Source organism: Polyodon spathula, unplaced genomic scaffold (assembly GCF_017654505.1).
Source record: "Polyodon spathula isolate WHYD16114869_AA unplaced genomic scaffold, ASM1765450v1 scaffolds_2217, whole genome shotgun sequence".
Classification (NCBI taxonomy): Eukaryota; Metazoa; Chordata; class Actinopteri; order Acipenseriformes; family Polyodontidae; genus Polyodon; species Polyodon spathula.
Window position 1 is genome coordinate 174 of NW_024473691.1, and position 11,591 is coordinate 11,764.

At 45.8% G+C, this 11,591-nt stretch overlaps 1 protein-coding gene across 1 annotated transcript; it reads right to left on the minus strand.

Moving 5' to 3' along the window:
• Nucleotides 1-5,078: 5,078 nt before the first annotated feature.
• On the minus strand, nt 5,079-11,247 carry LOC121310455. The gene is made up of 10 exons (XM_041243633.1): nt 11,067-11,247; nt 10,261-10,413; nt 9,673-9,778; nt 9,440-9,566; nt 8,646-9,321; nt 7,655-8,404; nt 6,437-7,569; nt 5,907-6,069; nt 5,555-5,717; nt 5,079-5,237 (listed from the first exon to the last, which is right to left on the minus strand). Exons 1-10 carry the CDS (start codon nt 11,240-11,242, stop codon nt 5,079-5,081), a joined length of 3,606 nt encoding a protein of 1,201 aa, XP_041099567.1. The 5' UTR covers nt 11,243-11,247.
• Nucleotides 11,248-11,591: the final 344 nt, after the last annotated feature.

The following is an 11,591-nucleotide window of genomic DNA, read 5'->3' on the forward strand; positions in this document are numbered from 1 at the left end:
GCCTGGCACAAACTGCTTCTTCATTTGTATGGTGTACAAGGGTCAATTTATCAACAGCAGTGCCAGACGGTGCAGTGTTCTTTTGCCCTCTGCTAACACAAGCAAGCAAAAAACATTACCTGGCAAATCTGTCAAAGACATGGACTGCCACTTTAGTGTCATCCCATTTATTTACTGACAACATTGTTAGGGTTCATTTTAAAAAGGCGCTCATGCAAACAAGAAATATGATCACAACTAGTGATGGTAACTAAGTGTTTTCTGTCTACTGAAATATGTCTCTATTCTAAGAAAAGGTGAAGCCAAGTTAATTAAACAGGATATGATTTTGTTCATTTCATTAACACTATGTTAAATACTAAAATAATGTTTTAGGTCTAAACAGATATCTTGTGTCAATCAATAGCTAACATAATTCCCCCAGTTGCTGAAAAAAGAAAAATGAAATGTCACACTGTAAAGTGACGCCTCCTTTTAAATGGTGTAATAATCGAATAAATGCTATCACATTTAAATCTGACGCATTTCCATTTTATCTGAGATTACTTATAGGTTACTTTCAGGATTCTGGTGGCTGATAGGGAAAACAACATGGCATTTTATTGCTGTCTCCTAGTTTTAATAGCGGCTGTACCTCATGATAACCCAGAGAAAACATATTCCCACGGCAATGCACAGAAAAACCTAGTACAAACTCCTGAATAAAACATGCATTGCACAAATATGGCTCATATCCCCTTATCACCATGTAACAAACTTGCTTATTACTTGCTGAATTTATCTTTAAGAAAAAGAAAAAAAAAAGAGGCAAGTATATTTTGCAATAATAGTACTAAATAATAATAATTAAAAAAAATAAATAAATTCTCTTTGTAACCAGTACAATACCTACAGCTGGGTACCTCCAGGCATATTATGCTGTCCTCAAACCAGCGCTCCTCTCTGAAAGATGCCAAACTGGGAGGTCGTGAACTGTGCACACCACGAGACTTAAACACCTGCTTACCTTCTGTTACAGCTGCGTCAATGGGAAAACAAGCATTTCATTTCAGAACTTCATTTGTTTATTTTATCTATCTTTAACCTTTAGTCCATCTGAAGAGCCTAAATGAGAAGGCAGTGTGGCATATGACTCCAACTGTGTCCAGCTGCAGAGCCTTACTATATGAATACAAGGAGTACAATGTGCCTACTTGTAATACATTTTTTAAAGTCACAAACAATAATGCTGTTTTTGTAGTTATAATGTAGCAGCATGTGTTATTCAAAAATAAAAGTATATCAGTATTTACTTGTTATAATCATCTGTACAGTTAATGTATAGTTACTAAAAAGTTCATATGTAATAACAGTGTTATTAGAAAATTATTAAGTGCCATCTGCCAATCATTGGCAAATATATATTGTCGACTATTTCCTGTCTGGTATTCTAAATATTGCAGTGATCCGTATTTTTATATTTATTATTATTAATTTTAAAGATTGAAACTTAATAAAATATTTAATTATTTTTATTTTATTTATTTATTAAAATTTAAATTTTATCTTTTAAAAGGGTTTGATTACTCATTTACTATAATACACCATCCTGATGGAAAATTACTTTATCCAGATGGTTTTATACTATAGTATATATAGATATATATATTATATATATATATATATATATATATATATATAGAGGCTTGTTTAAAATAAGCTTAGGCGCATGTCTTGGAGTCTGTTTGAATATTATTTAAAACCGCTATCCATCTCTATCCCCATCAATAATCCATTCATTTTTTATGTATAAAAGTTGAAATGACTGTTTTCCTATGCTGGGATGATATGCTTTATGAAGGTTTAAAAAAAAATTAAACAGGTTACTGGTATATGTTTGTAGACACCCATCCATCACTATCTTTCATCACCTATCTGTGTATAAGGATGCCTGACAGGGTGCTGATGTTAAAAATGTAGTAAGTGTTTGCGATGATATTATTGAAAAATTAAAATTTCTGCCTGGACTGAATGGATTAAACTAAATCAAAGATGTGCAAAATGAAGACATCAACATTTCCCAGAAAAGGTAAATCTTGTAGGACTGGAAAAATGAAGTTTGCGTACATACCGTACAAGTTTTTGTGTCAGCCCAGTTGCTGTTCAAGGTACTGTATTATCTTTGCTTTAGAGTTTCCTTTCCTCGACGTCATATAAAACACCCACCATTGAATACACATTTGAATTACTATCAGTCTGAACTCACCATTTAGAAATGCAATAAATATCTTCAATGATGCTGTTTTCTTTTGTGTCAGATCTTTGAATAACAATCTCTCTGTCAATGGCAATGTCATACAAGACAAAAATGCAGTACAAAGTTGTTACAGTACTTTAAGGCCAAGTATAATAAAACAATACTTACAAAACTGATTGATATAATAACTCTTCATTTCATTAAACCCCAGAGCTATGGAGCAGATTGAAGACAAAACCACTAAACAAGCAAGTCTTTACATTTTTAATTCTTGAGAGTTGGTAATGTACATTTTATAATCACAAAAAAAAAGCTGGAAACTGTTACTCTCTGGACACCAGCTCAGACAGGTACTGATTAAAACACCACTTCCTTGCTCAAACTCGGAACCATAAACCAAAAGAATTACGCAGAATCATCACAAGAACAGCAGTTATTTCTTAATAATAATGGTAATACAAAACAATAATTTCTTTAAACAGGCATTTACATAGAAATGACTCGCTTGTGATCAGAGCGTATCCACAATGGCAAAACAAAGGGAGAGTGGTCCACAAGAGAGATAGCTGTGGCTGAAAACAGTACTGATGGACAGAGGGAAAATACGAATAGAGAGGTTTGTCAAGTCTGAAATATGAATGACTAAATTAATTCACAGCCACTGAGACACATTCCAAAATCTTGTGGAGTCTAGGTACTGGTCAGTGTACTCTAAAGTGTTTTTGTTCTGTATAAACAGATCTCCGAGATCTGACTGGCTACTGGCTACTGTTTAACTGTAATATGTTTTCTTTAAAACTATAGTTGTATTTAATTAAAACTATACTTGTATTTAAAATCTCACAGGAGGTAAGGGAGTATGGCTGTTTATAATACTTAAGAAAAGCACACTGAGCAGATGTTACTGAGCTTTTAATTATAGCATCATGTTCCAAACACTGCAGAAGCAATTGAAAGACTGCATTGCCAATGCTGATGTATGCATTGTTGTACTGTTTTATTTTTTATTGTATTTTGTTTTTTCAGTGCCTTTTAATTGTACCACTGATTTTCTCTCCACTTTAGAATGCCCACTCGCTTTTTCCTCTCTCCAAAACAATTCCCCACACAGCCAGCTTTCTCTTCTACACCCAGGAACTCGAGAGTGGATGTCAGTGAGCTACCAACCTCTGGAGGACAAAGCCAGCCCTGCAGGTGTCACTAGGCACTTTTTATGTATTGTCATGTGTTTTTGTGGTATCCTTTTACAGCACTTTGAGATTCTTGATAAGCGCTTAGAAATAAAATGTGTTCTTCTTCTTCTTATTATTATTATTCACTGTCGTCGCATCACTGCAACAATGTCTTTCGGTAAGGCCATTTGCGTGCGACACCAGGATCTCGGTCCTCGCTGTCCGAGCACACGTAAAGCAATGTGACAGGTGTTAGCTTGCTGTGCCGATGAGCCAGCGATGCCGGCGCGCATGATCAGCCCCTGCGCCGTGTGAGTTCATTGTGACCCGACACAATAGCTGAACCGGACCCATAGTCGCCACCAGAGTTCCATCAAAGCTTACACACAAAAAGACAATATTCCCCGTCCAGTGCAGCTGAATCCACACTTCAGTCAGTGTGCCTGATCTCAGGACACAACCACCTTCACCACCTCCAGTGCACCAACCAGCAAAAAGTGCACTAACCGGTGCAAAGCATAGCTAGATGCGAGCTGAAGATGCGTGGCGAGGAGGAACACTGTCAGCGAGCAGATATAGCGGTCAGTACTTATTCTCCGACCTCGAGCATTTCTCACCATTCTCTCCTGTGTGACTCATTCTGCATTGTTGTCTGTCTGTCTGATCAGCACGGCTTGTTCATTCTGGTAGAGTTAGTTAGTGCCATGGAAAGTAGTTTGTTGGATAAGCCGGGCTCGGTGGCGAGCGAAATTCAGTAGCTCAACCAGCTGCTGAAAGCGCAGTGCGAGGATGGATAGTCCAAAGCTTACCCATGGAGGTGGGTTTCGAGGATTTGGTGTCACATACCGTCTACACCCGTTTCTCAAACATGGTTCAGTGGCCAATTGTTAGGTCGTACAGTAAAGAACTTATCTGAAGCAGCTTAGGGGAGCAGCAACTGCCTGTGGTTGAGACGGAAAGATTCTGGATGGGATCTCAAGCACAACACACAAGAAGAAACGCAATACGCATGTACGAATCCCATAAATGGGCCGTGAAACTCAACCCAAAACATTATATTAGCTTCTGTGCCGCATCTGACAGTAGCGCGGGATGCAGCAGGGGGGTGACCCTTGCCGCTGTTGACCCCAGATCTCAGTGTTCAGCCGACTAATCCCGCAGGTGTTGTGGGCTAGTCGATGAAACATCAAGGATGGAAGGTGCCCACCTGAAGATCCCAGAGATGTACCTTACTTAGCTCATTCCAGATGGTTGTCATGCTGATGTGCTTGGGAGTCCGCACTGGGTTGATCCCCTGAGCCAGAATCACAGCCGTTGTGTGTGCTGATTTGCTGGGGAGGCAAAATGAGCTGATCCATGGATCCAGCATTACACTTCAGCAATTAACCCCAGACAGAAGGATATCTACATCATCAAATGGAAACCAACGCAAATGGATGGAGATGCAGATGGATCAAATTAGTTTACTGTAAATCTATGTCTTAGTTGGTGCTTATCTTGTTGAGAGCCGAGTTCAAATCAGCATGAATTTCAACATCTACTCTCATGTAATGGAACTCATGACACACTTCCCTCCGGAATACCCAGTAAAGACAAGTTGTTGCATAGACAGGACGCATACCTGCACTTCCCTGGCTGAATGACACGCTCCACACTACATGGGCATGCTTTTACCAGGTGAGCAACTTGTTCTCCGTGACCAGTCGTCTCCCAGCAGCCTCGCGGGTATAAGCATCCACAGGGATGACAATTCGGAAGCAGTGCAGAGAGATCACCCCCTGGCCGGCAGCCCACACCTGCAGAATGTGCTGCACCTTGGAGCAAAGCTTCTAAACACAAACAGAAGCAAGAAAACTCAGGAATGCTGCATTCAAAATAAAACTTTCGAAACACAGGGGGGTGGGGGTCAAAACTCCAGTCCTCGAGGGCCGTTTTCATTTCAATTAAAGCTCTCCATTAACTACATTGATCACATTATTTGATCAATTTGACGTGAACTAAGTTTGGAACTTCCCACCTCGACAGGGACCCTTTCTCCTCTTCCACTTGGTTCATGGATCAGGGGTTCTAGTGCGGTCTCCTGGATGCTCTTAACTGACCCCCACCATTAAGTGATCCCCCCTCCTATCGTTCTCCCTTCACTAACCTTGCTGGTCTTGTCTCCTTTGTAGTACTCCAGTGCCTCATACAGGTGGCTATAGGGCCGGGATCGCTTGCCCTTGCCCACGTAGAAGACAGCGCGGACGAACGTCTCGAAGCGCTCCGCGGGGCTTATGGTAGAGGAACGGAAAGGCAGGTTCTTTGTCACCCTGGGGAGGGGTAGGAGAGCACCATATTAAAATCTCTCTCTCTTTTTTTTTTTAATGGAGCAGTGAAACCATGTTTTAAGCTCAATGCTGATCTGCACACTGTGCAGCTCTGACAAGTTTAAAACCATAAATGAACTGTATCCATCTCACTCACCGGGGTCCAGCAGCAGGTAGCTCTGACTCACTCACCTGGGGTCCAGCAGCAGGTAGTTGAAGCTGGACTTCACCACCCCTTCTCGCCATTTTCTGCTCAGGTCGGGCTGGTCGAACTGGTGGCACAGCGTCATCATGTCTGCCTGGCAGTCGGGCAGTGTGAAAGTGCTCAGGCAGGCAGCCAGCTCCTGACTGTACCCTAGACAGGGGCAAGGGGCAGTGCAGGCACAAGCATGGTACTGACATCAGCGGTTTAATTTTGAAACATATACATATATATATTTTTATATTTTTATATATCAACTGTACTATTATACCGAGAAATCAGGACATACCTTTTAATTTTTTTTTATTAAACTATAAATCAGTATGAAAGTTACAAAAGATGAAAAGAGAAAAAGAAACTTTTGTCATGAGCAAATTTTTAAAATTAAAACTAACACAAAAAAGTTAAGAGTAGGTGCTAAGATTTCTTGTAAACTTCTTAAAACCAAGAAATATTTGCCACTAGGAGCAAAAAGAAATATAACAACACATGCGAGTGGATCACAAGGCTCCAGTCTCACCTGGGTTGTGCTTGGTGTCCTTCCCGCGGTGCTCCTGCTCCAGACGGGAGAGCCGTCGCAGGTAGATGGGCCGGGTCATGCTGTTTATAGGTCCGGGTTCCTCCCCCAGCTCCTGGAGTCTCTGCCTCAGCTCTCCGTCCTTCAGCCTGCGGATCTGGGGGGAGATCTCTCTGTCGGGGGAGCGGTTCTCCTTCTCTTTCCTCGGACTGACGTGGAAGGACCTCCAGTCGTACAAGACCGTCTCCTCGCTCGCAGAGGTGTCCGAACACATGGAGGTGTTGGCGGTGGGAGGCACGTGGCATTCTATCAGGGCGTGGCCCTCCTCGTCTGTGTACAGGAACTCCACGGGCTCGGCCACGCCCATGATCAGGGGCCGGCCACCAGGTGTGAACGAGAGGTTAGCCTCAAACTTGTGCAGGCCCTGGGGGGCTCCAGACAGCCGGCTAATGCTGTACCTTGAGCCGCACCTGGAGGAGACTCGGGAACCGGGCAGGGCAGCTGGCGCAGCGCAACGCTCCCTCCCGTTGTCTGAAGAACTGGAGGGGCCTGGAGGGTAAAGGGGGCTTGGATTATCCCTGGCAGCAAAGTCAAGTCGAGTATTCTCTCCATCTTCAGTCATCCAGCTTTCATCCCGCTGGGCACTGCGGTCGGTGGCAGGGGGACACTGGGGAGCTTCTTGTGGAGCGATCTTGATCCCTTCCCCACTGGTGCTCGAGCAATCATCCGTCAGGAACCCCGTGACGTCTGTACCGTCTCCGTTAGGCAGCGTCACCTCATCTTCTTGAAACAGACCCTTGGGATGAAAGACATCATTTACGTCCTCCCCACGGGCAGACTCTTCAAGGACCACTGTGGCGACCAGACTGCCTCTATTCTCTGTGCCAATCACAGCACTGTATCGATTCCCTTCGGTGTACGGATTCCGTTCAATCATCACAGTGCTAGCCTGGCTGTATCCAGGCCCACCGATCAGAACCGTGTCAGCCTGGCTGGCTCCAGCCCCCCGCTCGCTAAAAACAAACTGTGAGGAAACTCCCTTCCCAGCCTCTAGACCATAATCCTGTGCTAGATGCCTCTCCAGAAGTCCCGAGTCTGCCCGTTTCAGATTCCGTTTCCTCTCCATTGTGGTTCTCCTGGAGAGGGGTCCCCCGGTGGTCTCCAGGGGGGCTGCGTTCACGGCGACGGAGGCGAACGGGAGTGGGGAGTGTCTCCTCAAACAGCGAGGCGCAGGAGGACGAGGCCGTGCTGCTGTTGATGCTGCTGGTTCTGAGCAAGCAGCGGGACTGTCGGGTCTTGGACCTCCCCGTGACAAAGGAGGAGGGGGTCAGCGACCGCGGAGGAGAGTTCTGCTCTGCAACCTCCACTCCTATAGGGGTCGCTCTGTTCCCAGAGGAAGACTTTGAGGAGATGAGGCTCTCTTTCACCAGCTGATGATCGCTGCCACCTCGCAGGCTGGCTGTACTGGAGGCACACGAGCTGATGGAGACCATATGTGGAAGGGTCTCCTCTCCTCCTGTGTCTTCCCGTGTCTCAGTTGGCCAGTCAGCAGCAGGAAGAGGCTGGGGAACTTTGGTGGACAACATCAGGTTCCTCAGCATCTCCCTGAAACCGGCCTCCTCGGAGCCCAGACTTGGAGGGGCCACACACCTCTGAACCGGGACCGTTGCCTGGGAAGGGCTGAGGGATGCCTGGCTGACCCCCCTGACACAGGGGGAATCCCTTTTAGACTCCTCCTCCTGGGAGGAGCCCTCTCCTCTTGTGGCTGCTCCCCCAGTCGACGGGGACCTGTTCTTGGCTTCCCCGTCTCCTGCCTGGGAGAAGCGAAGGTTGCTCCGTGGATTAGGGCTTGTGACCATCACAGAGCAGCCTGGCGCACTGCTGCCCTGCTGAACACCAGGAGCGAGAGGCAGAGGAGAATTTCTTCCGTTCGCCAAACTCCCCTCCACCGCTTCCTCTGCTGAAGCAGCTCTGTGCTGGAGGGAAGTGTCCATTACACTATGATAGTACTCACTTTCACAGCTGCTGTACTTACTGCTAAACTGCTACTGCTGCCCCGAGTTACGCCTGATGGTGGGCCCCCGTATCTGCATCCTGCTGAACCTTCACTACTACTTGCTACGTCTTCTTCTTCTCCTCCTCCTCCTCCTGGGCAAATCTGTTCCACCACTGTCTTCATCCAAGCTGTGTGAGAGGGTCGAGTTGGTCCTGCTGGCAGAAAACAAATACGTGATCCGGAGACGTGACATCCAAGCCTTGAAACTTCTTGATGGTCACCATGCGCTCGGAATCCATGAAATCAGAGTACGTGGAGAAGTCAACAGTGGTGTCCACCGAGGAATCGGTCTGGTCCTTTTCAGAGCCGGGATACACGGGCGACTCTGTGCGGCAGGCTGGGAAATACTCATCCACTTCTCTGAAACTCACGCTCTTCCGTCTAGCAGGGGGAGGGGCTCTGACAGCAGACACCCCACCCGCATTCTCGTGGAGAGGTTCCACGCTGCCTCGATCTGTGGCTCCTGGTTGGAAATGGGAATCGGACAAGGCGACATCTTCCTGAAGCACAGGAAGAAGCAAGCGGACAGCCTGGCTATCCGTTCTGCCCGAGGTTGAAACACGAGTGCTGGACAACACCGAAGCCACGCCGCCACCCTGGTCTGAGCCCCGTCTCCACTGCTGGACGGGCTGTCCTGACAGACTGCCCCTGCCTCCCCAGCTGTTTCTGGCACTGATGGTGGACAGATCCAAGTGGTCCGAATCTTGCAGGGATCTCCGGGTGCTGCTGAGGGGACAGTCACCAAGGACTGACTCGCTGCTGTCGTCCAGGACACCGTCCTCTACAAGCTCATGAAAGAATGAGCCGTCTCCATCGCAGCTCCGATAAAACGCTGCCGGAAAAAACAAAGAGCACTGATCACCAGAGCCTTCACAAGGAACCACGCAGTATGTTACGCTACGAAAAAAAACACCATAAAAACTTAATAAGCATGCAAGCTTATTCCTTACAGAACTGGCATCTGGGAGAGTCTTCCTGCTCCGACTCCAGCTGGCTGTAGGAGAGATACTCCTGTAGGATCTGGGCACACTTCCGGTTTTCCTGCTGGATCGCTAAATCAGCTGCCGTGTTCCCTTCCTGCGGAGGAACAGGACAGTAGTCAGTTTAGCAAGGTGCCGTTGACCAACCAGCCAGCAGCGAAGTGATCCACAGCACTGCTCTCGAAACACACAGCTCAGCTCACCTGGTCCACTAGGCTGGGGTCTCCTCCATTCTGTAGCAGCAGGTGAAGGTTCTGGTAGCAACCCCATAGGGCAGCAATGTGCAGAGGGGTCAGGTCATCTACAGACCTGAAGCAAACAGAGCAAAATCAACAACGCTTGCGTGCTAGAAACAGCTCCTTCAACGACAGCCTGCCTGACGTACAGCATCTACAACAATCCTGTCCGTTCCACACCCCTTCTCAAAGCAGCTTCAAATCTCATTTTAATGTTTTTTTCTCTTTCTTGCTCATTCTGGTTCAGTAATGGGTTATTATACAAAGATCTGCTTTTTGCAAAAAGCGTTACAACCTTGTCTGGAGAACCGAAAGTGCCGGGACTGAACAGCCTTCCGTGTTCCTTTCAAATCACGTGACAACATGACTTTTGAACTCTCTACCAAACCCATCCTCTGTACATTTCTGAGAGGATGTGGCCCTGGCAAAGCCACTAGCTCTCGCTCTACATAAAACGCAGAGTACAGCTGTATAAGAGAACAGCACACTACAGCACTTTCTCTCCTGTTGCATTAGAGTATGTTGGGTTAGGGGAACTGATGCTGGGCGTCCCACCTAACGTTGGGGTCAGCCTGGTGCTGCAGGAGGAGACTGAGGCAGCAAATCCTCTTCTCTGTCTCCTTCCCTGCAGCAAGGTGCACGGCTGCGACCCCCTTGGGGGACACAAGGTTTGGGTCTGCGCCCCGCTTGAGCAGCACCTCCACCTGCCTGCACAAAGAGAGATCACAGGTTAATTCAAACCAGTGGTTTACCAACCGAAATACACAACCCCAGCAATACCCACGGACCTAGAAATGGACTCGGAGATACAATCGTATTCTTTACAGTCGACTGACACTGAGGCCGTATCTCCACTAAAGCAGCCTAGTAGAACATGCCCAGACTTGCACACCATGCATGATTCATTAGGGTTACAGAGGAAATAGAAAAGTCACTGCACTGTACTTACACAGTGGTCATCTTGTGGCACTGTTGCACCAAAAATGACTTAAATAAAACACAGTGAACTTGAGTATTCTGTTAATACTATTATAAACAGATCAATACATATTGTAAACTCTGTAATTACTGTTGTTTAGTTGAGCTGTGTATGAATGCAATTCCTGCAAAGCCTGTGTGCATTTTCAACATACTAAAATAACAGCAAATTATTAAATATCATTATAAATATCGTAGCATTGCAATAACGATGAGAACAGCAGAAGAGTATTGAATATCATTTTGCAATACAGTAGCATTTTAAAATAGATATGAACGTGCAAGAAAGCTGATAACAGAACACTGTTGAATATAATTTTGCAACACAGTAGCATCAGTTGTAAATAATAATTTGCACGCACTGCTTCCCTCCTAACACTCACCTGGGGTCCCCATCGCACACGGCCTTGCACAGCTGCAGCGCCAGATTCCTGCGGTTAACATTCATGGCAAATTCTTTCTTCTGCTCCCAGCGCTCCGGAGTTCGCATCCTGGTCTGTGCCTCAGTCTCGGGGTACTCTGGACGAACCAACAACAACACAGCGTTTTGATTCGACATGGCAGACTGGCTACCCTCCTGCTGCATGGTGGCGTGACATTCTCTTCTCACGATCGACCCAGCCATTAGGGAATACACGTGTTTATTTATTTTGGATCACCAGCACACGTGTTTGGGTTAATCGCAGACACAAACAACTCGTATTGCTTATCTCCATGCTGCTGTCAACGAGGCATCAGTGACGCTGACACGGGCATATTCCACGCAGAATTGTCTTTGTATTGTTATTAGTACATACTGTGAAACAGTTTTGCTTATTTACATGTTATTCATATAATGCATTTATTTTGTCTTTGTTATTGTTTATTATGCAACCACTCCTGTTTTTTCAACACAGCTGTTTTTCCTT